Genomic DNA, 27,329 nt, shown 5'->3' with positions numbered 1-27,329 from the left:
TCAAGGGTGATCCACTACCTCCATTACTGCAGTGTCCGTCCCGTGGGCGGCTCGGAACCCCGACTGCGAGGGATCAAGGAGCCCCTGTTCTTCAATAAAAGTTGAGACTCGCTTGTTAACAAGATGTTCCAATACCATTCCAAAGTAGGGCAGAAGCGAGATAGGCCTGTAATTAGATAGGATAGTGGGGTCGCTGGTAGGTTTTTTAAGAATAATTTTAACCTGAGCCACCTTCCAGCAACTGGGGAACGAGGCTAATTCAAACGAGGCATTAAAGATGTTGGTGAGAGAGCTGGCCAATGACGGGAAGATCTTGCTACACTTGCGCGGAACCAGAGAATCTGTAGGGGAGCCCGATTTCACCTTCACTAGGGTTTCTAACACTTCCACTGTTGTAGTGGGCTTAAATTCCAAAATGGAAGGGGACTCGGTATGAGCTGGGGTAGAGAGGTAGCAGGGGGGGGGGGGGGGGGGGGGGGGGGCTCTCCGGTTTGAGGGATATCTGGATTAGGGGCAACAAATGTGGAATAAATCATCTTGATTTGTTTGTCGAAGTGGGCTGCGAGTGAGTTAACCCACTGTACAGTGGGGACAAATGCTGACTGCTCCACCTGCGGAGAGGTAAACTCATTGACTATTTTGTATAGTTCTTTGCTCAAGTGAGCGGCTTTATTGATCCTGTGGGTGAGGTAGGAGGATTTTGCAGCCCTTATATTTTTCAGGTAATTGGAAAGAACCCGTTTATAGTTCAGGCTATTATCTGGCGTTCCGGTCTTTCTCTACAGCCTTTCCGCCGATCTACTGGCGGATTTGTCGGCTTTAAGCTCCTCCGTAAACCATGGGGATGCTATTGTTTTAACCTTGACTGTGGTTTCGGGTATGACTGTGTCCAGAGTGCCCCTAATGGATGCTTCTAGCTGGACTGCTGTTAAATCGATGTTAATGATACAGTGATTGAGGGGTATAAAAGCAGTCGAGAATGCTTCCGGGGTCAGCTTGCGCCAGGGCCGTATTAGTTTAGTATCTGAGCGATTAAAGGTCCTGGACTCAGTATGTTTGCAAAACCTAAACTTTACAAGATAGTGATCTGTCCAGGTCATGGGTAGTGGAGGTTCGCAGTTAAGGCTGGGCAGGTGGGTGAAAATTAAGTCAAGGGTGTGCCCTGCCTGATGTGTGGGTTCTACCACTCTTTGCGATAATGATAAGGTTTCCAAAGTTAAAAATAAGTGGCAGGTGTCATCATCATGGGCGAGTTCCGCATGGTAATTGAAATCTCCTATCAAGATAAAATTATCTGTGGCCAACACATGAGAGGCTATGGTGTCAAGGAGAACGTTAACAAACTTAGCTTTGTCTCCTGGAGGTCTGTAGACTAAGGCAGCCCTCCCCTGTGACGTTTTATTATACATGATGTTAACTATTGTTATTTCAAGCAAGGGGTTAACGAAAGATTCGAGCAGGGTAATGGAGATGGGGGATCTAGCCGCCAGCGCCACACCACCGCCTCTCCTACCATCTCTGTCTTGCCTGATAAGATGGTATTCCTGGGGGAAGGCAATAGCCACATCGGGCGAGGCTTGGCTATTTAGCCTTGTTTCAGTGAAGAAACAGATGTCAGGTCGCTCAGTGTCTAAAAGGCTCCATACCTCCAGGGCATGCCTGGGGATAGATCTGGTGTTGAGATAAAGAGCTGATATCTGAATAGAACCTATGGTCGCACCTGAGGGCGATCATGGCCAGGTAAGGACACAGTGGAGGCAGTGGTGTTGCAGGACCTATTCTTCTGTATGCATTGTGTAACATGAGTATTGTGGAAGTTTGGCGAGTGTTAAGGTTGAGAGCGATTAGTTCTTCCTGAGAGTAACAGAGCATGATGGCTAGTAATGGTAACCTTACCGCCGATACAGCTGTGGATTTGGCAAGGGGTCAAGGACAAAAGACTGCCCAAAGACAGTGGATGTCCCATATCACACTTTCCCCTTATTGAAAGTGCAGATCTCCCTCACCTTATTACCTACATTAAATCAGGGTCTCCAAACGACCTTCTCCCTGCTAAGATGGTTCCTCCTCTGCTCCCTCTCCTGGGCCCCTTCATACAGAATGTCATCAATACATCTCTTACGAAAGGACAAGTCCCAGCAGACTGGAAGAGGGCGGTAGTAAACCCAATACGCAAGAAAGCTGCTTCCCCATGGACCGACCTTTCCAACCTGCGTCCTATTTCACTCTTACCATACATCAGTAAGATAGCTGAGAAGCATGTGAACACCTATCTGTCACAACATCTTGAAGCGACGGAGGGCCTGGACTATTCCCAATCTGGGTTCAGGCCAAACCACAGCACCGAATCTGCCCTCCAAACAGTGACCAATAACATCAGAATGGCACTGGATGGGGGCAATTCTATGATTCTGGTGCTGTTGGATCTCTCCGCCGCTTTCGATACGGTGTCTCACAAAATGCTTCTTGAGCGACTAAAAGATGTAGGTTTGGAGGGCACGGCATTGGCATGGATGGAAAGCTTTCTGTCAGGACGCTCTCAAGAGGTTAGGCTGGGCTCCCACAAATCCATCCACAGGGAGCTCAATAAGGGAGTGCCACAGGGCTCCTGTTTAAGCCCTACACTTTTCAATGTGTATGTGGCTCCACTAGCCAACCTAGCAAGATCATTTGGGTTTACACCAGTGTCGTACGCTGACGACACCCAACTCCTCTTTCCCTTTAAAGATCTGACACCTGCGATAAAAAAATCCTTCGCAGAGGGAATGAGAGCAATATCTGCTTGGATGTCAGCAAACTGCCTCCAATGCAATATAGGAAAAACGGAGGTCATGTTGTTTGGGCAAGCAACAACACACTGGACACCGGACTTGTGGCCCCTGGAATTAGGCCCCGTCCCTAGCCCTAAAAACACAGTGAGAAATCTAGGAGTGTTAATAGATCAAACACTTACCTACAAGGACCACGTAAACCAGGTGGCAAGCACCTGTTTCCGAGCCATCGGTATGCTAAGGAGAGTGTTTCCCTACCTGCCAGACTGCCATAGAAAAACACTAGTGCAGGCATTAATCATCAGCAGAGTGGATTACTGCAACAGCCTTCTTTTGGGAGCAAATGAAGGGCAGATCAAAAAACTGCAAGTAATCCAAAATACGGCAGCTAGGATAGTCCTCAATGCCCCCCCCAGGACTCCCTCCCTTCCCCTGCTGACCAAACTTCATTGGTTACCAGTGAGAAAACGAGTGCAATTTAAGACCCTATGCACAATTCACAAAAGTGTGATAGGCAAAGGCCCTAAATATCTGGCCAACATCTTCCTGCCTTATGCCCCTGGGCGAACCCTGCGCTCTGTGAACCAACAACTTCTGCAGGTGCCCAGAATAAAGAAGGCCAGACAAGGGGGGCGAGCCCTAGCCCACCTTGGACCAAAGCTCTGGAACTCTCTGCCTTTTGATATAAGGACACTGACCAATCATCTGACCTTTCGCAAGGTCTTGAAAACACATCTATTTCCCATTAACTGAAATAATCTCTCTCTCTAAATGCTCCATTCTCCTCTTCATTTAACATCTGAGGATTTACTTACTGGCAAAGCTCGGAGATACCCCTTCAGGGGTCTATTCTTGCGCTATAGAAGAATATAAAATAAAATAAATAAATAAAATAAGGCAACAGGCGGCGGCCCGGCGCGCCGCTGCTCGCGTCCGCGCTGTGGAGGGGGTATATGTAGGAGGAAGGGGCGGGGGCAGCTCTGATGACGCTGCCTCGTGTTCTGTTGCTTAGTGTCCCTCCGCAACAATCGGCACAAGCCGTGGCGGATCGGGGACCAGCGGAGGAGCATGGAGGGGGTAAAAGTATTTGCGGTAGTATTCACCGCAATTACTGAGATAAAAACAGTATTTTAAAAGAAGCAAAAATGTCGTCTTAGACACAGAGTGCGAACAGAAACAAAGCCCCAAAGTAAACATAAATATTTACAGTCTTAGTTCACTGCAAAGATTGTAGTGCTCGCAGGATTTCTTCCACACAACCTTACACGCGCATCAGCCCCCTAACAGCAAGGGTGCCGCTCTAGCTGCGGATATGGTTACTAGTTGAAAGACAGATATTTACCAGAGACACAGAATTCCTCTATCAGTTTCCACATGAACAGGGTGATAGAGCCTTAGCGCAAACTCCAGCCGCATAAAACGACACTGCCCAGAATGCACCGGTGCACTCGGTGGGGGCTAGGATAATGAAAGTCTGAGCCGTTTGTCTCCAAGGACTTCCCTTTGTGCACTCACTGCTTGCTCCTCCAGGGATACCGCGGTCTGCTGCTGGAGGGGGTGGGTAGCCGCCCTCTCCACCACCCTTCCCTTCGTCCCAAAGAGTGCGCACTTTCCCAAGATGTGCAAACACCAGGAGGTCCGAGGGTGCAAGCAGCAACGGAAGGGAGGAGGTGGGGGGAAACAAAAAGCAGCAACGACAGGCCAAGCAGTGACAGGGAGAGGGTAATCTTTGGACATGGCATGAGGGCGGGCGAGAGGAGGCAGAGCTGGTAAAAGCACAAGCACTGTGTAGAAAGCTAGGGGGGGAAAACAAGCATTGAAAATGCAATAGGTCTCGCCTTTGATTAAGTTAAAGCCATTTGCTTTGCTAATGCTATTGTATAGCAAAGCAAATGGCTTTAACTTAATTAAAGGTGGACCAATTGCATTTTTAATGCTTGTAGCTTAATTGAAATGACTAAGCCAGAAACCACCTCCACCACCAGAAAATGTGTTCCATATGCACCCCAGACGTCTGGGAGCACGGCCCTCCCGCTTATAATGAGCTGCAGATAAACGATTGGACACAGTCGGCGAAGGCATGACGGAATGTTCTCCGCTCGTATGGTCGCAGATGGGTCCTTGCGCCAAGGTCAAGGCAGCTCCAGCCCAGACTTTATTAAGGGCTTCCAAACGACTACATCTACCCCGGGGGACCCTGCAGCCGGTGAATGGAAAGGTGGTAAAAGGCGGTGCACGCGCCACGAAACGGGGACCCATATGGAGGGGTGGCACGGGGAGATTTGATTCACACGGGTTCCCCGCGGGGCACTCGCTTTTGAATGGGAAGGCACGCTCGAGGTGCTGCTCAGTTCTCACACGTTGAAATAAAAGAAACCCCCGAATAGCGACTGTGTGCTGTGATGGCATATAGTGCTCATTTCGTGTGGCGCAGGGGAGGGGTGGGTGACGAGACACCACTGCTCTCAATCGAAACACCATTGACAAAACATATAAACGGAGTCATGCTAATCATTTGTGGGCTCAACCTGCTTCACTTAGTCCATAATATTCATAGAAAATGCATGTGCCTGTGAGGTAGGCTTGTAATGCTAAACCTTTCACTATTAAAACAGGTGTCATTCGGAGCGACGTAGCAAGGATGCCATGGCCCTAACAGCAAACAAGAAATATGGGCCGCTGTGTCTGGGGTTGGTAGGAAAACAAGCTGTTGGCGTTGTGCGAAAAATATAGTGCTTAGCAGCTAATGAAGGAGAAAGTGTAACGCCACAAGTGAGAGCTCCAATCCCGGTGGGCGTGGCCAAAAGTGTACAGGGCGGTAACAAGGAGGGACTAAGAAGCCTCCTTTTCAATCGTGAGCCAGCGTTTACCATGGAGGATGACGCCAGCGAATGAAAAAGATGGGCGGGGCTTCAAGTCCGCCTCTGAAAGCTTTGGAATCTGTATTGATTCCAAGAAGCCGTCGCATGCGAGAGCAGTGCATTCGCGCCGCTAACGCCAGGCGAGACCCAAAACGTAGGACATAAAATGGTCGTAAAAACGGGAGCTGTGATTGTTTACAAGTACTTGGTCCACCCTCTGGGGGAGGGCTAAACACAAGACGATTCAGGACCATGCATGCCAGGGAACAATAGGGACAAAGAATGTGAAACAGACGATGGAGCGAGCAAATGAGAAGCCTGTGGGTGGGCTGGAGCCCACAGATTAAGCACATGCCTCTTGGAGACAGCGCATGCGCTGCCTAGCAGAGACAAAAAAAGGCGAAGTATTATGAATTTACAGGGGTTTTTGGAGCAGTTAATGAGGACAAAAGATGCAATATGAATTGAGGTCAACAGGTAGCACATACAACAAAGAGAAGCGTACACGCCTAAGTGGGAGTTATATTTTTTATGTTGCAATTCACATTTTGAGTATCAATGAATTTTTATCATGAATTCTAAACGTAAACAATGTAATAATAAGTATGCAGTTGAAACAAGTTTAATATATTGTTTAGAAGTGTGTTAAATTACACTTTTTGGTTAGACAACATTAAGTGAAATTGCCATAATGGTTAAATGCATGCAATTTCTTGCTCTCTGTCTTCGTTCCTGCATTCACCCCTCTCATGAGGTCCCTCTCCTGCATCCATCCCTACCATCTGGTCCATCTGTGCTTCTACTCTCCTCACAGCTTCACAGAACAAGCAACAGAATGATATCATACGGTATTTCTCCTAAACGTGCATGGATTGTGAATGAACTTTCTAGTGTTCCTAATGTTAAAAAGTGCCCATGGCTTCTTTTGATGTAGTTTCGCTGCTGGGTTAGCACTCTTGCGCTATTGTATAGCCCACTGTTTAGAGTAATTCAAGTTTATTTATTTATTTGATTTAGTTCTCAGCTGAGAACAAATATTTAATACATAAAAATGTCCTTTAAAATGTACCAATAAAATGATAAAATATCGTTCTAGTACAAAGTTAAAAAGGATTTTAACAATTTGAAAATATTTAGAAATGTTGCATTTTAGCTGAACTGCCTATGGCTATGTGTTGCTGAGGTTGCTCGAAGCATACATAGAAATTGGATGTTGTTAGAAGTCTAAATGTGACGCTGCAACCTCAGATTTGTTCAATATCATTTACTTTCAGTTGTGCCATGCTGAAGCTGTACCTTTAGCTAATTTCATATACACAAATTGTGTATAACACGTTGCTTTTGAGGGAGGGCCAGAGACATTTTCTTTTCTGCTGGGGATGCTGCCAGATTACTTATGAATTTGCTGCTCATTCGAGACTTTGAATGATGTATTGCCTTTTTGACTATTCTGTATAAATCTGCACTTCTGAGCCTTCACGGCATTTCTTCTGTACTGCTTTCTGAGATTGTTGTAATACATTTTAAAAAAAATTCCCTGATCTAGAACTCAGTTTTTGAGTGGTATTTATAACTTATGTTACTCTGTTGAACTGATGTTGGGTAGGATGTTTTCTCAAGCTAGATCAACCCAGAAGTAGAACCTCCTGAGGTAACTGAATTTTGGGTTTTCACGATTATTGGGGTACAGTCCGGATTATTCAGGCACTGGGTTCCGCTCAAACACCATTAACAAATAACTGCATTCAATAGAATAGAAAGGAAACATCTACTGATGAAATAATGCACAGTCACTTACTTTAATTGAATCGAGTAGTTAAGAAGTACTGACCATATAGTGCCAAAATACCATAACACCTTTTCCACAAGGTTAGTGTTTGGTAAACAAAGAGAAACAAACGCTCAAGGTCAAAATTACTACATTGTATAATTAAAAAAAAGTGATGTAGGAAAACACTTGGCCTGTGGTTTAATTTGACTTACCACTTCATCTCTCTCATCAATATCATCAAACATCGACTGAGAAGTACTTCGGTCTTCCTCCTGCTTGATCAGTGCCTCATACAGATCACTGACAATGAAGGATGGGTAGTAGCGATCCTTAAGAGTTTCATAAACATCACTCTGAATTTTGTTGAACACCTCTATGCCTTTATTTCCTACAAGACTTTGCTGAATTTCTTTGTAAAGAGATTTTTCCACAGGAATTTCTCGACTTTCCACAAAGTAGTTCTGGTAGATTTCTCCAACTAGTTGAGGTATTTCATTCTGGTTGACAAATAGAAATGAAGCAATTAATGTTGTTAGTCCAATAAAACGTATTTACATTGTGTCTAAATCAGGCTAAAAGCCATAAAGGAACAAATAAACATACATACAGAATAAAACATATAACATTTAAACTTGGCAATTCCCATCGAAGGGGTCAACTGGCAACAGTGCAATACTATCATAAAACAATTGATTGCTACCACTAAAAGTTATGATAAAAATCAGTGCAGCTAGTGATTTCTTAAGCACTTTGAAGCAACACAGGATATACATGTATTGACTTTCTAGGACGGAGCAGTAAAGTGCAGGTGCTACAATGAGATTCAAGCAAGCAATACAAACAAAAAACAATTTGCTAATATCAATAAAACTTAAGATAAAAATCGGTACAACCAAAACCTTCATGGAGCACATTAGGCGTCAGAAAATATACATATATTAGCTATCTACAAGGCAGTAAAGAGCAGGTGCTACGGTAAGGCAGGATTAATTGAGGGACACAGCCTCTTGACAAACAGAGGCAATTTTTATCTGGCACATCTTTTGCCTGATCCTCATCATTGATTGCAAATATTGTGGAACAGCAAAGACAATAGTTTGCCTCGTGTCGTATTTCAGAAGTCCGAGTGCCTTAGTATATTGCGCGACTCCCAAATTCCGACACAGCGGAACCGACCACCGTCTACTCCCTTTCCAGAAGGCTGGTCAGAAGAACAGTGTGCGCTCCTTTGTTTCCTTGTTATCATCACAAGAGGGGCAAGCTCACATGGCTAGATTGCCTCTCCGATACACCTATGAGTTAAAGAAGAGAGGGGTAATGTGCCGTGGCGGAATTGGAGGTAAAGCTTCCGGGGATCCGCAGGCTCGAGCTCATCTAGAAATCAATCCACCCAGAAGACATCCTTTACCAAAAGGAAGGTATCTGTCAGGGTCCCAAAGGAGGGTTGTGCCTACGCTAGGCTTTGTCTATACTGACCATAGTCCCCCTGGATGGTAACAGGGCTGATGTCAGGTCATCCCACAATATCCTGTTACCTGACTTTTTGAGGGTTTCTCTGACACACTTGCTCCATGGTATACAGCGAGAACCAGATAGGCCCAGTATCTCTTCCAACCCCTAGCGATAAGAGAGAAGGTCAGGAGTGGCCCAAATCCTTCTCCAACAGAGGACTGGTATAATACCTACCTCTTCGGGAAAGGGCCTCAGCCTTTGATCGAGTCTAAGAGGAAGTAAAAGGGTGCAGAGCATGAGATTCAGCAATTGGTGCAAGAAACGATTTCCCATGACCACTAAGGCCGCAGAGTCCTTGTGACCTCAGAGTTCTACACCATATAGGGTAATGCCCAGAACCTGCAGTTTGGAAATCAGTAGCACTGGAAGAATAGGGCAAAATTGAAATCTGTGATGCATTTTAACCAGCGGCCCAGTGTGTCACTCTACTTTAAGACTTCACCTGTCAATCTGGTGACACCAGTCCAACTGCTCGTGAGAATCAACCCAAGGTGCTCAAGCATATGCATTCGCTACAGGGGCACAGCCTTGAGCCTGGGATTGGGTTTGGTAGAAGGTAGAAGGGCAGGGGTTGAGAACCATATATTTTGTTTTTGCACATTGATTTCCAATAGCCATATTAATCGACAACTAGTTCTGAACGTAAGTAGAACTAAACAAGCACTTAATTTAACGCAAATTATTGGTGGTGACTTACACACAAAAATAGAACGTATTACAATACACAAACTGACATCATGGGATCCTTTGAATCGAGGAAAGACACTCCATTTCTCACTTCTTGGTGACTCCTTTTGTTGCTAAATCCCTCTTTTCTGTTGGTACCAACATAATCAAAACTTCTCCCCCATCGCACAAAATAAAAAAAAATCGAATGGTTTCTCTGCATGTGTTCCCATTTATTAAAAACAAAATAGCAAATTAGAAACAGAGTCCAAACATATGACAAACCGTGACAAAGCAACAACAATAGGATGTTTAAACAAGCATTGAAAATGCAATAGGTCTCGCAATAGAAAAGTTTGACCTTTTGGTGTTGCAAATGTAATTTTTTTTTGTTTATATTTTTTCAAATTATAAAAGTATTAATTTTGTTTTTTGTAAAGTGAATAGTTATAAATCTACCAAATTTTACATTTATAGCATTAGTAAAGATACATATTTAGTTTTGTCCTTTTTTACATGTATTGATGTGCAAAATCACAATTTTGTGTAAAATTTTATAAATAAAGGATAGTGACCTAATGTTATTTTTAATTTTTAATGGTAAAAGTTTTTACATGTAAAAAAGGACAAAACTAAACATGTAACTTTACTAATGCTATAAATGTAACATTTGGTAGATTTATAACTATTCACTTTACAAAAAACAAAATTAATACTTTTATAATTTGAAAAAATATAAACAAAAAAAAATTAAATTTGCAACACTAAAAGATCAAACTTTTCTATTGCGAGACCTATTGCATTTTCAATGCTTGTTATTATTAATATTGCATGCCATGATTTCAGTAGCAATTGCACTTTATTGGCACTGCATTGTTGTGTTTATGTTAAGTGCCCCAAAGAAAAGTTTTTACCTGACAAAGGATCGATCATGAGTTTTTCTCTGTTTGCAGGCGGCAGGTTAGGATGGCCGCGTATTGGATGGTCTGTTTTATGCAACAAAGTCAAATATTAACACTTTAAAATCTAATTGTAAATTAGGAATCAGATTTTCACTTTTTAATAATGAGCAGACTTCGGGAAGGGGAGGGGGGCTGAAGCAATTTTTACATTTCTTATATGTATGATGATGAAATGTTTTCAGTGTGGAGAGGTGTAGTGCAGCGTCCAGGGCAGCTGACTTCGGAAAAGAGGGCTCACGGCTCTGATCTCAGCTCAGCACCAGTGACTCCGGGCAATAGTTCAATTAATTTCCACAACGGCCCCCAGCGCCCTGAGACTTTTAAGGGTGAGTAGTTTGTGATTTACAAAATACGGATTTATGTGCTGTTTTCCTGTAATTTTAAACTTGAATTGTGTGATGTCGAACATATGGCCTATATGTTAGGCTGAAACAATGAAGTCGACCTAATTATATATTATACCAAGCACCACTTGTCCTTTTAAGACTTGTACTCACTCCCTTTTCAGGGTTCAATGTGGAAACCCAGGGTGCCTGGCACTGACTCGTTGACACTCATGTAAAATGATTTCTAGTGTGGTCTATGCATGCTTAAAGCATGTGAAGACGTGGTCATACAAGGTATTTTCGCATAGATTGTGTGTTTCACGAGCCTCACACTGCATCTGGCCTTTGTGAAGAGGCTCATATGACTTGCTACTGGCAAGGGCCCCTCCAAACTTTGGCGATTCTCTTGCCATGGAAGGCCTCTTATTTGCGCCATGTGCGGCCCTCGCGCGGCAAGGCAGGCCCTCTACGCAATACAGCATGGATTTACAACGGCTGGGCAAGCAACTCACCTCTACACTTAGTGGCATAGCAAGGGCGCTATGATGAACCCATTCCGTAATCCAGAGAATTGGGACGGACTAACCCGTGCAATGGATAGCAAATAATCATAACCTGGATGCAGTGGGCCCCGGTGGCACTGTAGCTGCTGCACTATTGTTAATTTCGACTAGTGCATATGCCCTCGATTGCTCATGGCACGCCCTTTAATAAGCAAAAAATGACCTTTACCTGCCATGAAATAAATACCTGTTATTTCAGCAGTGGCAATCATCTTAATATTTCCCTGCCTAGTCACAGAATGTCGCACGCGGTGCACAGTTTGCCCCTCGCTATAGCATTCGGGTCACCTGGCAGAGTATGGGGTTCACGCCCTACTTGGCACGGACTGACCTCACTTTGCACGCTTCTCATTTAATTTCTCATGTAACCCCGCTGCACTGGCAGGTGTGGTGAGTTAGACCAGCGTGCTCCGTGAAGTACTCTGCAGCGTGTGGTAGGTGGTGCTATTTCTGTCTCTGGTTTATTGGGATACAGTCAACCAGAGAGAATGTGGTGCACTTGAGACCGGAAGCGCAGCCGTGCAGCGTTCGGGCCGTGAGTCTCGGGCAGGCTCACACCGCGCCCGCCGTGCCCGCACCCTCTGCCCGCTGAGCTCGGTGCACAGGCCCGGGACCGGGCTGAGGAGCAGGTAAGATGCGCCGCCCTCGCCCAGTTGGACTTCAGAGTTTCTGGCCGTGTTCAGGGCACCTCCGCCCCTAAACCTGTGCAGCCGCCGCTACCCGGGCCCCTGGGTTTCCTCACACTGTGCGCCTCGTGTGTGCCCACGCCGTGCGGTGCACCCTGGGAATCGAGGCGCTGTGTGCAGTTGCTGCTATCCTGCGTCCATACAAGGCGCCCATCCGTTAGTGCCGGGCGGGCTGAATGGGCAGAGAGGGGCCTTCCTTGACGCGAAAGTGAAACCTCCATGCGCTCAACTGGTGTTTGCGCAACAATTACAATTCACGCACACTATATATCTACATTCCTCAACAGGCTGTATGTACTCTATCTGCATGTGACAGACAGGCAAACCTGTTTGCATGTTATTAGTTATTGTATTGCTGAGTCTGCGTGTTCGGAATTCACTTGATTCCAGGAAACAATATATCAACAAAGTTTCCCTCCGACTGCCTGTTGTGTTTTGTTGTGAGATTATTCTCCATGTACCCAGCGCTGGCTGGCCCTGGCTGCCAGGTCTCGGGCACACCGCACATTCCCTCACGCGTTAGCACCAGGGCTGCAACGAGATAGCAAAAGTGAGCTCGGGAAGTATAGTGTAATGCGTTTGCTTTAAAAGTCTCCGAACAGCAATGAAACACGAGATATGAAATTCTTCAGTGCTTTAAAAACCAGCAGTGAATCCCGCCGCGGCCGCACCGGAAGTCAGGCAAGGTCGCCTTGTGACGGGAGCGTGGCCGCGTTCGGACCGGAAGAGGACGCAGGAGGCGTAAATCCGTCTTGCGGCCCGGGGCTCCTGTGAGCGGTGGAGAGCCCCGGGGCCGCCAGCAGGAGGTTGCAGAAGTGTTGCGGGGCTCCCTTGACCAAGTGGGAGCCCCGGGAAAGGAGCGTGCTGCGAGTGGAGTCCCCCGAGATTGGCCCGGTAAGTTCCAAAGGGCTGGGGGGGCCTCAGTGCTCTCGTGTGTGTATGTGTGCGGGGGGTGTCTCTGCATGTATGTATGTGCGTGCGTGCATGGGCGCTCGTGTGTGTGTGTGTATGCATTGTGCCTGCGTGGGTGTATGTGTGTGTGCGCGCATGCGTTAGTGTGGCTGTGTGTGATTGAGAGTGAATGGCAGGCAGGGGATGTGCACGGCGACGTGCGCGCCCTCGAGGAGGAATCTGAGACAGCGGGGCGCGTGGGCGATCGCTGTCTCACATTCCCCCAGACACGCCAGCAAAAGATGTCTTCGCAGACATAGCATGCTTCGCATGCTTTTTAGGTCTGCTCGACCTAAAAAGTGAGTGGAAGTGGAAACAATATGAGGGCTTCAATTTACACGCTTAACAATGGAAAACATTCTGTGAATCGGTAAATCGGTCAATTAATATAGTCCTGTAGCCTACTCCAGCCATACTGAACTAGGCCCAATGGCGGGCCTATAACGAGGAAGCTGGACGTTAACAGCCAGCATGGCCTGCAGCCGCTGGCTATAAGGCTAGTGCAGCATTCTGCTCCTTGAGGATTGACTGCGCTAATTTAAATACATTAAAAAAAAGCTTTCCGGGAGACACAGGGGCTTGAAAATTCGCTGTGGCTCTGCAGCCTCGGACTCCTTTCATAGCTGCTGCTGTAAATATTTGACAGTTACTACCTGGGTGTACGCTCAGCAGTAACAAACAAACACCAAAGCAGTATCTGTGAAAGATGGCACATAGCAACCCCTGATTCTTTCATGACTCTACAAATCTGTTTTTAGGTCGAGCCTCAATCGACCAGTAGTATCCTATTCTATGGGCTCTGGTACACCCACTGATTGCCATTGGTTGTTTCATTTGGCATTTAGAAATGCTGGCTTGTTATAGGTGCATTTCTGTTAATGTCCCTCCTTTGTGTGCTTAGCTCTTTTTCTGGCAATTTCACTCTGAGAACATTCTGTTTGGCCATCACACTCTACAGCGTGGCCCCTCTTCCAGTTTGGGCATTGCAGCCTTTACACAGCTTGGTTACCACCTACCTCGCTGGTTCTAGCTGCACTGGCTTGTAAGTGCTCCTCGTTCTTGTTTAGTTGGCCTGCTTTGTTTAGGACTCGTGCGTGTGTACTTTGATGAACACAACGCTTGTTAGTCTAATACACTGAAGTTAAACAAATAATAGAATGTTTCTTTACGAACGTCTGACATAAAAGCATCTTAAAAATATTTTCTCTTTGCTAAAAGCATCTTATTACGCCCGAAGGCAGCGAGGTGTGTTTCTTTTTTTTTTATTAAAGCGACGGAAATGCAAGAGTGACATCAAGTGGTGTTCTGTGGGAACACATGCGATTGTTAATCAAATGAAGCCAACCCTGCCTCAGGCACACGCATTGTATTTAGACTGTATTCTATATGCAGCGGTCCCCTCTGGGAAGCCAATGGTGAGATCAGACTGACTATATCTGTTGTTTTTGAAGCGCCTATTTGTTAGAAAGTCTGCTTTTAATATGAACATCATCTGTTACATGATACGAAGGTCTTTTTTTCAGGAATGCAGGATCCATCTTGCTCATACGCACTCATAACTGTAATGCCACTTCTCTTTGTTGGTGAAAATAACCAAAACCATCAACCAATAACATGGCCATGCATGAGTTTATCTCAATACAAGTTTTAGTTTGTACTTGTCGTTAATAAAATGTCTCCAAACCTCAATGCCCTATGAAACATATTTTGAAAATCCTCTTGATCCCCACCACAAGCACCCAAGTAGATATGTTATTATTGTCTCTGGAGCGAGCATACAAACCACCTAAAAGAATTCACTTTCATAAGAAAATGTCACTATGAAAATAGGCAAACATAACATATTTGACAGTTCGCAAAAGCGGATATGGAATGCCGCAAATGATAAATTGCAATTCAGTGACATCAGATTTCTTTTCCCTTTGTCTATATTGTCCAACATGACCTACATTTTTAACTTTGCTGTCTCAGTAATGTAATTACCCTATCCCTGTCTTGGGACTGTTCTGAACTTATTTGCAGTTTTGTATTTCACTACTTCAGCTTGGGAGCTCGCTGTGAAATTCCTACCCTTCTTGTTGTTTGATATTTTCTTTTTTAAAATATTTTATATTGGTAATTACATGTTACACAAATACGCTTTGACATATAACAAATACCAGGTTTCGTGGACCTTCACATTAGGGCATGTTTCTTGCTGTGACGGCTTTAATCGAATGTGGCGAGCGTTTGGTTTTACCGGGCTACGCTTTTCCGCCCTGCGTACATGCAACATTGAACATATGGGCCTATTGCATTTGGTCGCGTTTCTAGTTGTAACATATAACAAAACACAAAACATATATGTTTGGCTGTTGTTTTGGGGATAGACCGCCGGTCTCCGGGGGTGTTTCCTGCTGGTGTAGCGTTGTTACACTGTTTTATAGGGGTTTGTCTGGGTTTAGGAATTTGTCTAAAGTTGACCACACCCCTCTGTTGGGATTTCTCCAAGGTCAAGTCAAGTCAAGTCAAGTAATTTATATAGCGCGCTACATACCCAGAGGGTCTCAAGGCGCTTGAAGAAGGGTGGGGAATTACAAGTCAAAAATCCAGGTTTTAAGTTGCTTTCTGAATGCAGTGTGGTTCTGAGTGAGGCGAAGGTGAATGGGAAGTGAGTTCCAGGTTTTAGCCGCCAGGTAGGAGAAGGATCTTCCTCCCATGGTGGTTTTGTTGATGCGGGGTACAGCAGCAAGGGCTTGGTTGGACGAGCGTAGCTGGCGGTGGGGGGGGGGGGGGGGGGGGAGGGGGGTGTAGAAGGAAAGTCGTGTGTTGAGGCATTCGGGTCCAAGTTCGTAAAGTGCTTTGTGTGTGTGGGTTAGGAGGCGGAATGTTATCCTCTTATTGATGGGGAGCCAGTGGAGGTTTTTCAGGTGACCAGAGATGTGGTCTTTACGAGGGATGTCTAGTATGAGTCTGGCTGATGCGTTCTGGATGCGTTGGAGTTTTTTCAGAAGTTTTGCGGTGGTGCCGGCGTATAGGGTGTTTCCGTAGTCCAGGCGGCTTGTAACCAGAGCGTGGGTGACCGTTTTTCTAGTTTCGGTGGGGATCCAACTAAATGTTTTTTTGAGCATGCGAAGAATGTTGAAGCAGGATGATGAGACGGCGTTGACTTGTCTGGTCATCGAGAGTGAGGAGTCCAGGATGACGCCCAGGTTCCGTGCGTGGTCCGTCGGGATGGGTGCTTTTCCTAGGGCCTCTGGCCACCAAGAGTCGTCCCAAGCGGAGGGGGAGGTACCTAAGATAAGGACTTCTGTTCTGTCTGAATTCAGTTTCAGACGGCTGTGTTTCATCCACTCGGCTACTTCTTTCATTCCTTCATGAAGGTTGGTTTTGGCGGTGTTAGGGTCTTTGGTGAGTGAGAGGATCAGTTGAGTGTCATCAGGGTAGGAGATGATGTTGAGGTTGTGTTGGCGTGCGATGGCCGCGAGGGGGCTCATGTATACGTTGAAGAGGGTGGGGCTGAGTGAAGATCCTTGTGGCACGCCGCAAATGACTTCAGTGGCCTCTGACTTGAATGGTGGGAGGCGGACTTTCTGAGTTCTGCCGGCAAGGAACGAGGTTATCCATTCCAGTGCTTTTCCTTGGATTCCGATGTTACTGAGGCGTTGTAACAGGGTGCTATGACAGGCTGCGGAGAGGTCGAGGAGGATGAGGGCGACTGTGTCTCCATTGTCCAGTAGAGTTCGAATGTCGTCTGTTGCAGCGATGAGTGCGGTCTCAGTGCTGTGTTTGGCTCGGAATCCGGACTGTGAGGAGTCGAGGGATTTGTTGGTTTCGAGGAAGGCGGCGAGCTGGTTGTTGACAGCTTTCTCGATGACTTTGGCCGGGAATGGAAGGAGCGAGATGGGGCGGTAGTTTTTGAGTTCGGTGGGGTCAGCTGTGGGATTTTTCAGAAGGGCGCTGAGTTCGGCGTGTTTCCAGATATCCAGGAAGGTGGCGGAGTTGAGGGAGCAGTTGATGACGTCTCGGAGGTGTGGTGCTATGATGGAGTCTGCTTTGTTGAGGATGTGGTGAGGGCATGGGTCTGTTGGGGATCCAGAGTGGATGGAGTCCATCAGGCGGATGGTGTCCTCAGTAGAGATTAGGTTCCAGTCATTAAGGAAGTTCAAGGGGGGTGAAGGTACGACAGAAGGTTGGGTGGGTTGGTCTCCAGGTTGGTTGTCGAAGCTGTTGTGGATGTCTGCGATTTTGTCGTGGAAGAACGAAGCTAGGGAGTCGCAGAGGGTTTGAGAGGGAGTGATGTCGTTGGAGTTGGAAGTAGGGTTGGTAAACTCTTTGACGATGTTGAATAATTCCTTGCTGTTGTGGGCGTTGTTGTCAAGTCGGTCTTTGAATGCGGCTTTCTTGGCAGTCCGGATCAGTTGGTGGTGTATGCGGGTGGCGTTTTTAAAGGCGTCCCTGGTGCTGGTGTTTGGGTCTTTTTTCCAGGCCTTCTCAAGGGAGTGACAAAGTTTCTTGGATTTCTTAAGATCATCGTTGAACCAGGGGGCGTTTTTACTGCCTAGTTTGATTTGACGTTTTTTCAAAGGTGCTAGGTTGTCGGCGCTGTTGGTTAGCCAATGAGTGAGGTTAATGGCTGCTTGGTTGGGGTTCGAAGAATGGGCAGGGGGATTTTGTAGAAGCGATGAGGAGATCTGGTCGATGGTGATTTTAGTCTTAGTGCAGTGTTGTCCGCCCCTCTGAGATACGTCACCCAATTCAGCCACCCTTTGAATGTGGCTTTGGAAGTGTCTTTCCATTTGGCAAGCACCGTTTTGGCTGCAGTCATCAGGAGGAAGTCTAGAAGGTTTCTGTCTTGTTTTGTGGCTATGTTTGTTGTGATGTGTGCTGTGATAATAGTGGCAAATTCCAGTTTAAGGGTGCAGCCTAGGGTTTTGTTAACGAAGTCGAACACCTTTCCCCAGAATTTGCTGACCTTACTGCAGTGGAAGATGAGATGTGCGAGGTCTCCCTTATCTGTGCCGCAATTCCAGCAGCAGTCGTTGTCCCTTAGGCCTATCGATGCTAGACGAGCTGGTGTCCAGTATGCTTGGTGTAATAGCCAGAATTCCGTCTGAGCTAGCACCGGTGATATCATGTTTTTTGATGGGGCCACCCACACTGTTTGTAGTTCTTGTTCAGTGAGTTTGGAGCCTATCTGCGCTTCCCAGTAGCTAGTGTTCCTGGCGTGGAGTTTGGAGGAGACCGGGCGGAGGAGTTTGTATAAGTGTGAGACCTGGTGTCAGGTCTTGTTTATGTTTTCCATGTACTGGAAGATTAAGGGTACGTGTTTGGTTAGTTTCCATTTTGTTATGGCTGTTTTGATAGCTAGGAAATTGTATAGCTCCATGTCTGGGAGGGCGTGACGGTTTTTCAGGCTGTTGAAGGTGTGGGGCAACCCTCCCTCTTCCAGCTGAGCTGGGTACGAGAATCCTAGTATTTTCCACGGTTTTATATCAAGGGGCTTCCCCTTGTATTTGATCTTGGGGTTTGCCCAGAGTGCTTCCCAGAACGAGTTTATAATGCTAAACTCGAGCTTCTGGTCTACTTTGAGAAGGGCTTGCTTGGTGATCTTGAAAATCGGGTTGCCTTTTTTTTGTCTGCTTGTTGGCGGTGAGGAGGGCTAAAGGATCAGTGTTGTTCAGGATGGCTCTCTCCAACAATAGCCAGGTAGGTGTGTATTGCTGTTTCTGGAGTAGCCAGTGCATACCTTGTCTGGCTGTAAAGGCTGTCTGGAAGGTTCTCAGGTCCGCCACATTGAGACCACCTAGTTTTTTCTCTAATCTTAATTTCGGGAGGCTTATTCTCGGTTTTTGTCTCGTCAGATGAATTTGTTAAGCATTTGATCTACTTTTCTGTGGAAGTCGTCTGTGAGAGCTAGGGGTAGCATACCTGCAAGGTAGTTTACTATGGGGGTAATCATCATCTTTACTGTGTCTAATCTGCCCCACCAAGTGATGAGCTTGGGCGACCAGTTTTCCAGTAACCCTTTGATCTTTTCTAGGGTAGCTTTTTCATTTTGTTCGAGAGTGATTCTTAGGTTTTTCCCGAATTGGATCCCTAGATTTTTAACAAACCCCGGGTGCCATGCCAGCCCTGAGTCTCCTGTTACCTCTCTGGTTGGGTCTATGTTCAGTGGCATGCATTCTGATTGGTCTCTGTTGAGTTTGTATCCCGAGTGTATAGCATACGTGTCAATGGTGTGCATGAGAGCTGGTATGGAATTAGCTGGATCTTCTGTTGTTATGAATCAGTCATCCGTGTAGGCTGCAAGTTTGGCTGTGGTGTTGTTACTGGTTATGCCCGCTATGTTTCTATTTGCTAGGATGTCCCTAATCAGTGGTTCAAGTGCTTGTAGGAACAACAGCGGGGATAGTGGGCAGCCTTGTCTCGTCTCTCTCTGGAGGTTAAATTGGGTTGATGTTGCTCCGTTGATAGCTATCTGTGGTTTGTATAGTGCCTAGTGCCATGATCTTCCTCGTGAAACTATCTCCCAGGTTGTATGCTTGCATGCTCTTCTCTAGGCAACAAATCAACAAAACCATTTGCCAGTACTGTGCGATAAATGGCGACAAATTACATTTGAAGAGCACTCAATTGCTCTATCAAGCTGACCACTTTTTCAGTCAATGACACTTTGAAACAAAAAGCTTCCAAAAGATGTTTGTTTATTAAATTTGAAATTTTCAATTTTGACTATTTATTCAAACTTTGTTTTTTGTTTTTTTCGATATATTTGTCGAAAAGATCATACAATATATACAACAATATACAATCAGTTGGGAGGAGAAGCAAGTGAATGGGCAAGGGAAAGTCAATGAAACATTTTAGACAACATTTAGACACTAGACGTACAATTAGACACTAGACAACAGAAACATTAAGTAGTATACAAGGATTGGGGTTGGTAGAGGTGGCTGGCGTTATTTTAAGCTATTTACAACAGGGTAACAGTACTTTTTCATCGTCCTATAGTCAAGTTTTTTGGTTTTTCTGACGTAAATAATTAATTTACTCTCTTAATTTCTATGCAGGTAAGTACTTAATCAATAATAACTCAATCAGAATGAAAAAAGACAGAGTCCGTGGTGTTAGAGTTTCTAAGGGTTTTATTCCTCATAAAGGAATCAGGATATCATGTTCTGACCACCACAGGGGTGTCAGAAGGGATAGAGCGCTCAATTTTATTAACCATACATAGCTTATATACTTGATTTATACCATAAAGAATAATGTAAGAGGCGTAACAGCTGAGAGAAGACAAGATAACAGTATACACGTGGTACTAGTACATCATCAAGAGGCGTAAACTAGGCGTGAACTAGAGGCGTGTGCTAGAAACGTCACTGATAGGTGACGCAAGTGGGTGGCACCAAGGGGTGGTGCTAACAGAATGTTGCAATGTCAGCAGAAATCGGAAGCTTGTGTGCGCGCGCAACTGCATGACGTGTGATTGACGGGGTGCAGGGGACTTGACATTCACACTGACGGAAAGAGACAGAAGTCTGGCATGTCAGATCAACTTGTACCTCTATCATATCTGATATCTGATGTTTAGGAACTATACTATCTGGGCGGAAAGGTCTCTAGGGCAGAAGCTATTCTATGCTAACTGTGGATGCGTGTATAAGCGCCTGAGTGTCTACATGTGAAGCGTGGGGCACGGGGCTTTCCATGGAAGCATGGCAACAGAGGCTATGATTTACTTGCGTTAAGACAGGTCGGCCCTTTGGCTCTGCAGCTGAGGAGGATGTTTACAGGATCTAGTAGGCAGGAATGTATTCTCGGGGAGCGGAACAGATAACTCGAAGGTTATAGTCAGTCTTGGCAGAAAGCAGGCTTGAGCTGAGCGCGAGGGGCCGCGCTGAAAGTAGGACAGAGTTCACGGGTACAGAGGTAGCCTGGGCAGAGTCAGGAGCCACAAAAGAGGTTCAGATGGCAGGAATTCAGGGCCTACTCTTGCTAGAGCAGGAAAAATACGAAAAGTGTACTACAAAAAGACGGTGGCATAGCATACTTAGGAACGGACTATATAATCCATTCATGGTGGATCTGAAAGAGGACATGTTAACGTTGGACGCAAATGTATTTGCGTCTTCATAGCTGGCACAGGAGGGAAGTTACATGCACCTTAAGCTGGTACATGGAGTCGGTGGGGTACGCGCTAGGGAACACAACATGGCCAAAATTTAATTTTCCTCATTTCTTTCGGAACAAATGAAAAAGGTATAACTTTCTGTTTTTCGGTCAATGAAATAATCAATATTCTGATGAAGCTGTACAAAATTCAACTCATTTAGCGCCAACAGTTGGCCTCAATATTGTACAGAACAACCACTATAGTAGCGCCAACATTCAACTACCACCTCAATAGGTCGACGCGTTTCAAATCCTACATTGATATATAGGATTCTCTTCAGGACCAAACAAACTCAATCTGTGAAAAACAAATAAATGAAAACTCTGTCAGTGATTTCTTGATAGGGCGCAGCCTTACTGTGCTCCACGCCAGACCCAATTTGTTTCTTACTTCTCTAGGCAACAGCATTTGGTTTTCTAGAAAACAGGGAGAATTCGGAGCGTAACACAGTAGGTTACACGTAATGGACTGCACATTTTTTCAGTTGAAGTTGGAGATTATTTTGGGGATTATGGAGCGGTGATTTATTGGAAAGTTGGGATTGTTGTAATGGAAATGGATCATTTGAACATATTGTTTTGGTGGGGTTCACATGTTATGTGAAGGTAATATAGATATTTTTACAATTTATAGATACACCTGATGAATGTTTGCTAAAACCGAAATGCATTGAGTAAAGAAAATGTACCGAATCTGGTGGATGTTTGGGAATTCGAGATATATTCATGTATAGGCCTTGATGGGAAATACATCGAGTTTAACAACCAAAAAATGCCACAAATTTCATCTTGACGTGATGTTTGAATAAAAAGTATACAACATGGTTAAAAGAAAGGAAATAAACATGATAAAAATTGGACTACTATGGTGGATGAGTATTAATTTGGAAATACTTATGTGCATATGCTGTGCAACCCGCGCGTGACCTGCTATCGCAGCAGGCTACCACCTTCCAGAACGTAATGCCCTGGTGTGAAAGTAACGGCGCACCATTCACGGGTGCTGCACGCAAAATTGGTACAAAGTGAATACTTTAACAGAAATGTGATATACACGAGGTGTGCTTCAGGACATTCCTTGTCTTCTCTAGGCAATGCCAGGAAACCCTGCTAAAGGCCTTTTCTGCGTCTAGCGTAATTGTTACAGATGAGTTGCATGATTTAGAAAAGTGCTCAATGACCTGGCAGAGGAGTCTTGTGTTGTCGTGTGACATGCAAGTTTTCAGATAGCCTACCTGTGTGTTCTCAATTAACTGTGGGAGCACTTTGTTTAATCTTGTGACTAGGATTTTGGCGTATAGTTTTCAGTCTATGTTTATAATAGAGATGGGGCAGTAGTTTTTTGGCCATTGTGGGTCCTTACCTTCTTTGGGTATGACAATTATGTTGGCTTGTGACATAGATTCTGTTACCACCCCCTCCCTCCCTCAGTGGTTAAAGACTAGTCAGGACTGGTAGTAGCTGGTCTTGGAAGGACTTGTAGAACGACGCTGTATATCCGTCCGGCCCTGGGGCTTTGTTGTATTTTAGGGCCTTAATGGCAGCAGTGACCTCAGGTGTTTTGATGTCTTGGCCTAGCACTTTTGCTTCCACTATCGTTATCTTGGGTAGGTTTAGACTGTCTAGGTAGACTGAGCAGCTTTCTTGATCCAGGTTGTCGTCTTTCTTGTAGAGCTCTTTATAGAATTCCATGAACGTATGTAGGATATCTTTGTGTCGGGTGTGCGTTTTGTTGTTTGTATCCATGGTTGTAGGGATATAGTGCTGCCTTTGTTTGTGTTTGAGGTATGATGCTAGAATTGTCCCTGCTTTTTTAGCCTCACAGAGGTTAATTTGTTTGTACTTTCTTATCCATAACCCAGCCCGTTCGCTAAGGATCCTGTGGTATTCGTATTTTTTTCCTGTTAGTTCTATCAGTGTGGCTGAGTTTGATGTGTCCCCAATATGCCTAGTTTCTAGTTGCTTGATGTCCTTTTCCAGCTGGGTTAGCGTACCTCTGATGGTCGCCTTCAGGGCATCTCACAGGCTTTTTGGATCTATGTCTGGTGTGTCGTTTTCCTTGATGTAGTCCTCAATGGCTTTCTGAATTTTGCATTTGTCTTCTTGTTTTGACGTTGTTATGCTGTTAAACCGCCATCTATGGATGATGCGCTCATTGTGTCGCCCTGTGAGGTGTAGGCTAATGCAAGAGTGGTCTGAGATAGTTCTGGCTGCAATATCTGTGTGTTCTATCAGGTGTGTGTGCGAGCCTGAGATGAGGATGTAGTCTATTCTGCTGTAGGAGTTGTGTGGGTTCCCCCCCCCCCCAGCGCCTTGAGACCCCACGGGTATGTAGCGCGCTTTATAAGTGTCACTGATTGATTGATTGATTGATTGAAGGTGTAGTCTTTGGTGTCGGGTGTTACAAGTGCCATGGGTCTACTAGGTCGAATCTGTTACATATGTTCGTTAAAGTATTGTGGGAGGCAGGGGTATGGGTTTTAGATTGTCTGTCTAGGATCTGGTCCAGAGCCAGGTTGAAATCACCTGCCATCACAGTCATGTCGTTCGAGTGATTGTCTCTTGTTACCTTGTTATCCCCTCATAATATGCTGTGTCGTCTGTGTTTGGTGCGTATATGTTTGCTACCAGTATTGTTTCTACCCCTCTTTTCAGCTGTGTGATCAGTAGTCTCCCTTCGTTGTCACACTGCTCCTTCTCAATGGTTATATTGGATTTGCTGTTAATCAGGGTGATGACCCCTCGTTTCTTGCCTACCGCCGGAGAGCAGGCTACCTGACCTATCCATCTTGCCCTGAGCTTGCCCGCATCGGTTATGGAGAGTTTGGTTTCCTGTAACAGGATAATGTCACATTTAGTCTTGGCTAGGTAGTCTAGTACCTTCTTTCTCTCGATTGGGTGATTAAGACCTTTGACATTGAGGGAGATAATCTTTAGGTCAGTCGTCAGTGCTTTATTGCTAGTCAGTGTCATGGTTTGTAGCACGAAGGGCTCGGCCTAGGCTCTCCTTGGGTGTCCTTACTACAACATTTGGGTGTTTGTGATCTATCTGTGCTCGTAGGAATCGCTGGATGTGGTGGTATCATTGGCCCTGATGGTCTATCTGAAAGTCTGGTGTGGACAGAGATGAAGACATGGACAGGACATACTGGGCGTACAGCCCCGACAAGACAAACATGGCGGACAAAAGACTCCTCCCCCCCCACCTTTTCCCCCCTCCCTGCCTCCCCCTGCTAATGTGTCGTACTGTAGACCTGCGACAGCAAGGTCCCTCCCGCCCGCCATATTCCCAGGATAAAATAAGTCGCTGTACATGAATACAAATTTTTAAAGCATGCAATATTAAAGGATATATGTGATCAAAGCGCTTTTCTGTACAGAGACTTCTATTTGCAAAGAAGGTAAGAGGTGTAGGCAGTCCTATTGTTCTGTTCCGTAGTGGTCTTTCCATGAGATAAATTCTGTTGTAAAATGTTTGCGCTGACAGACCGCACGTGAGGTAGTTTTATGTCTTTTGGTGCCTGTCTGTGTACATGATGATCATAGCAATCCGTCTCCTGTGGCCTGCTTGTTCTCTGTGTCGGATCATTGGCTTCGCTTTGTTAGGTACTCAGCATGACTTTTGCAGATTTTTGCCTAGTCTGTTGACAGGTCTGGAGAGGCTCTTTTGCTTGACGGGGGCCGACGCCTTCATTTCTTGTGTGGCCTGACCCAGTAAGTATTGTGACATTTCTTCTGGATCTTCGAAGGTTAGCGTGTGTCCTTTGTTGTATATTCTGAACCTAGTAGGGCCTACAAAGGAGAAAGTGATGCTTTCTTTTTTAAGCTTGTCTCTCTGTGCCAGAAAACCTTTTCTGATGTCGACTGTGGTATTCGAGTAAGAACTGTGTGAGGATAATCTTGTGACCATTGCATTGCATGTTGGGGTTCTTCTTTGCTACCACAAAGATAGCTTCCGTCTGGTGTGAGTGCAGTGGTTTACATATTATTGGTCTTGGGCCCGATTTGTTGGTTTGTCTAATGGCTGGGACCCTGTACGCTTTGTCCAGCTCGAAGGGGTTTTCGAACTTGAGCTTCGTCAGGTTGGGGATAAGGTTCTGTTGAGTGACACACACAAGCCGGCTTTGTCTTCCTCTCCTTCTGGCACTCCCAGAATTCTTATATTACCTTTCCTGTTTCGGTCTTCGAACTCTGCTGCTGGTCTGTGGAGGTCAGTGGTTGCCTTAGCAATATTTCCTATGGCTTTTCCTGTGAGTTGTGACCTGTCTTCTATATCGCTGACTCTTCCACTGCTGATAACTTGTTGTTTGTCGAGTGGATGTCTGCTCTGATGACCGCTAGTTCGAGTTGTATCGTGTCTGTGGTTTTTTTCGTGGTCTTCGCCAGGTCGTGGACTTCAGCCAGTTTTTTAAGGATGGTGTCCAGTGTGCTGCTGAAGTCCGCCTTTTGTTTGATGGGGGATTCTGTGCCACATTCAGGCTTGTTTTTTTCGGCTGCTGTGACAGCTTTCGTCATTGCCTGCCATTTTTATTAGCTCTCTCTTTGCTTGTAGAAGTTTGTATCTCTTGTTGCTGTTCAGTGAAAGATCTTTTTGTGTGTAGTTGGTACTCTGTCATTGGGTTTTTAGGCTGGTGCTGCGCCATGGCTTTGCTTTCTCACGGTCTTTTGTTTGCCCCTGTTTGCTAGGTCTTTGGTTCGTGATGGCTGCTGTGCCTCGCTTTTGTTATTTGATGGTAGGGTCAGTTGTGGTCTTATCAGGACTTGACTGCGCTTTGTGCTGGCCGTTGTCTTATTTGCCGACGTGCTGCTGTCTTAGTAGCGCTTGCCCTGCTAGCTTCTTGGTTCACGCAGGGGCCTTACACTTGGTATCTGTTGTACGCTGTCTTATGGCTGCGATTGTCGCTGTTGTTCGTCTTTGTCGCACCCTTTGCCGCACACTGCGTTTCGGTTATTAGTTACGCCAGTCTTAAGTGCTTTTACTGGCTTTTGTTTGCTCGCAGGGCTGTTGCCTGGTGCTTGTCCAGTCGCCTCCCTTCTGCTGATATTGGCTGTCTGTAACACGGTGCTCTCCTTTTTCGATTTTGTTATTTCGTTTCTGTTGGTTTCCGGTTGGCTTCCCCTACGCATAGGATGGCTGCCAGCATGCATTTTAGTTTTGTTTTTGCTCGTTCTGCTGGTGGGGATAATGCCCACAGTGACTGTCGCACTCATTGACCAGTGTCAGTGAAGTCTGAGTCTTCGCGCGGTAGGGTTTTTATTCACTGACCTCACAGGTGAGTTTGGCTTCTCCAGTGATCCCTTTAACTATGCTTTTCGCTATCTTGAGATTTTCCCTCCCTTCGGCGCCATCTTGCCAGTCCCGGTCTGCTTTTTGCGGTTTCCAGTATACCGTTTTTTGGCACTTTCTGGCTCTTATTGGTTACATCCGATGATAACTGCTGGTTCCTGCCGCTTTCCGATTTCAGCAAATGTGGTTATGTCTACGTCTGGGTAGAGACGTCTCGCTGTATTGTCTCGTTAAGTCCCGTGGTATGTCGGAGCTCCGGACTTAGGCAACTCTCCCCATTGTCGTCCAAGCCACGCCCCATTGTTTGATATTTTCTAATGTCACTTCTGAGACAGTCTGGATTGCGCCTGTTACAAGTCTAGATGAATATCACAATATATCTCACTAAAAAGGTGACGTCTGTGCTACTTTTATCCCTGTCTGTTATCTGGTCTAAACAAAAGAGTCTCTGGATTGTTTCAACTTTTTCCTTCACTGTCTGGATTTGTGACATCCAGAACTGATGCAATACTTGCCGTGAGATTTCCAGAACTGCTAACAAAAGTGCACACAAGATTTTCAAAACTGCACTCGGTGCTAGATATGTAGCCTTCCAAACTGCACACAATACTCAGTACTCAAGATACGTTTTACAGATCTGACTGCACACAGCTACTAAAGTGCTCTGTGTTGTGTGCACCATGTGCATTATGATGCACTTTCTTTTGAAGTGCCTGAAAGTTTCTTGGTGAATTGCTTCATGGTACCAGTTTCTGGATGTCCTTGGGTCCTTTTTAAAGTGCTGTGTAATACACACAACACGGAAAGCCCTGTGCC

The 27,329-nt window shown here is 45.6% G+C and overlaps 1 protein-coding gene across 3 annotated transcripts in view; it reads right to left on the bottom strand.

Annotated features, from left to right (window-relative positions):
* SNX25 (sorting nexin 25) overlaps positions 1-27,329 on the bottom strand; it is a 1,510,914-nt gene that overhangs the window by 380,857 nt on the left and 1,102,728 nt on the right. For all 3 annotated transcript variants that reach the window (XM_086962502.1, XM_086962503.1, XM_086962504.1), the window contains one exon: positions 7,616-7,900. In XM_086962502.1, the coding sequence (XP_086818628.1) occupies positions 7,616-7,900 (285 nt within the window). The remainder of the gene's footprint in view (positions 1-7,615; positions 7,901-27,329) is intronic.

Source organism: Lissotriton vulgaris, chromosome 3_1, assembly GCF_964263255.1.
Source record: "Lissotriton vulgaris chromosome 3_1, aLisVul1.2, whole genome shotgun sequence".
Lineage (NCBI taxonomy): Eukaryota > Metazoa > Chordata > Amphibia > Caudata > Salamandridae > Lissotriton > Lissotriton vulgaris.
Note: the sequence above shows the minus strand (reverse complement) of the source record. Positions and strands in the feature narration are given on the sequence as shown.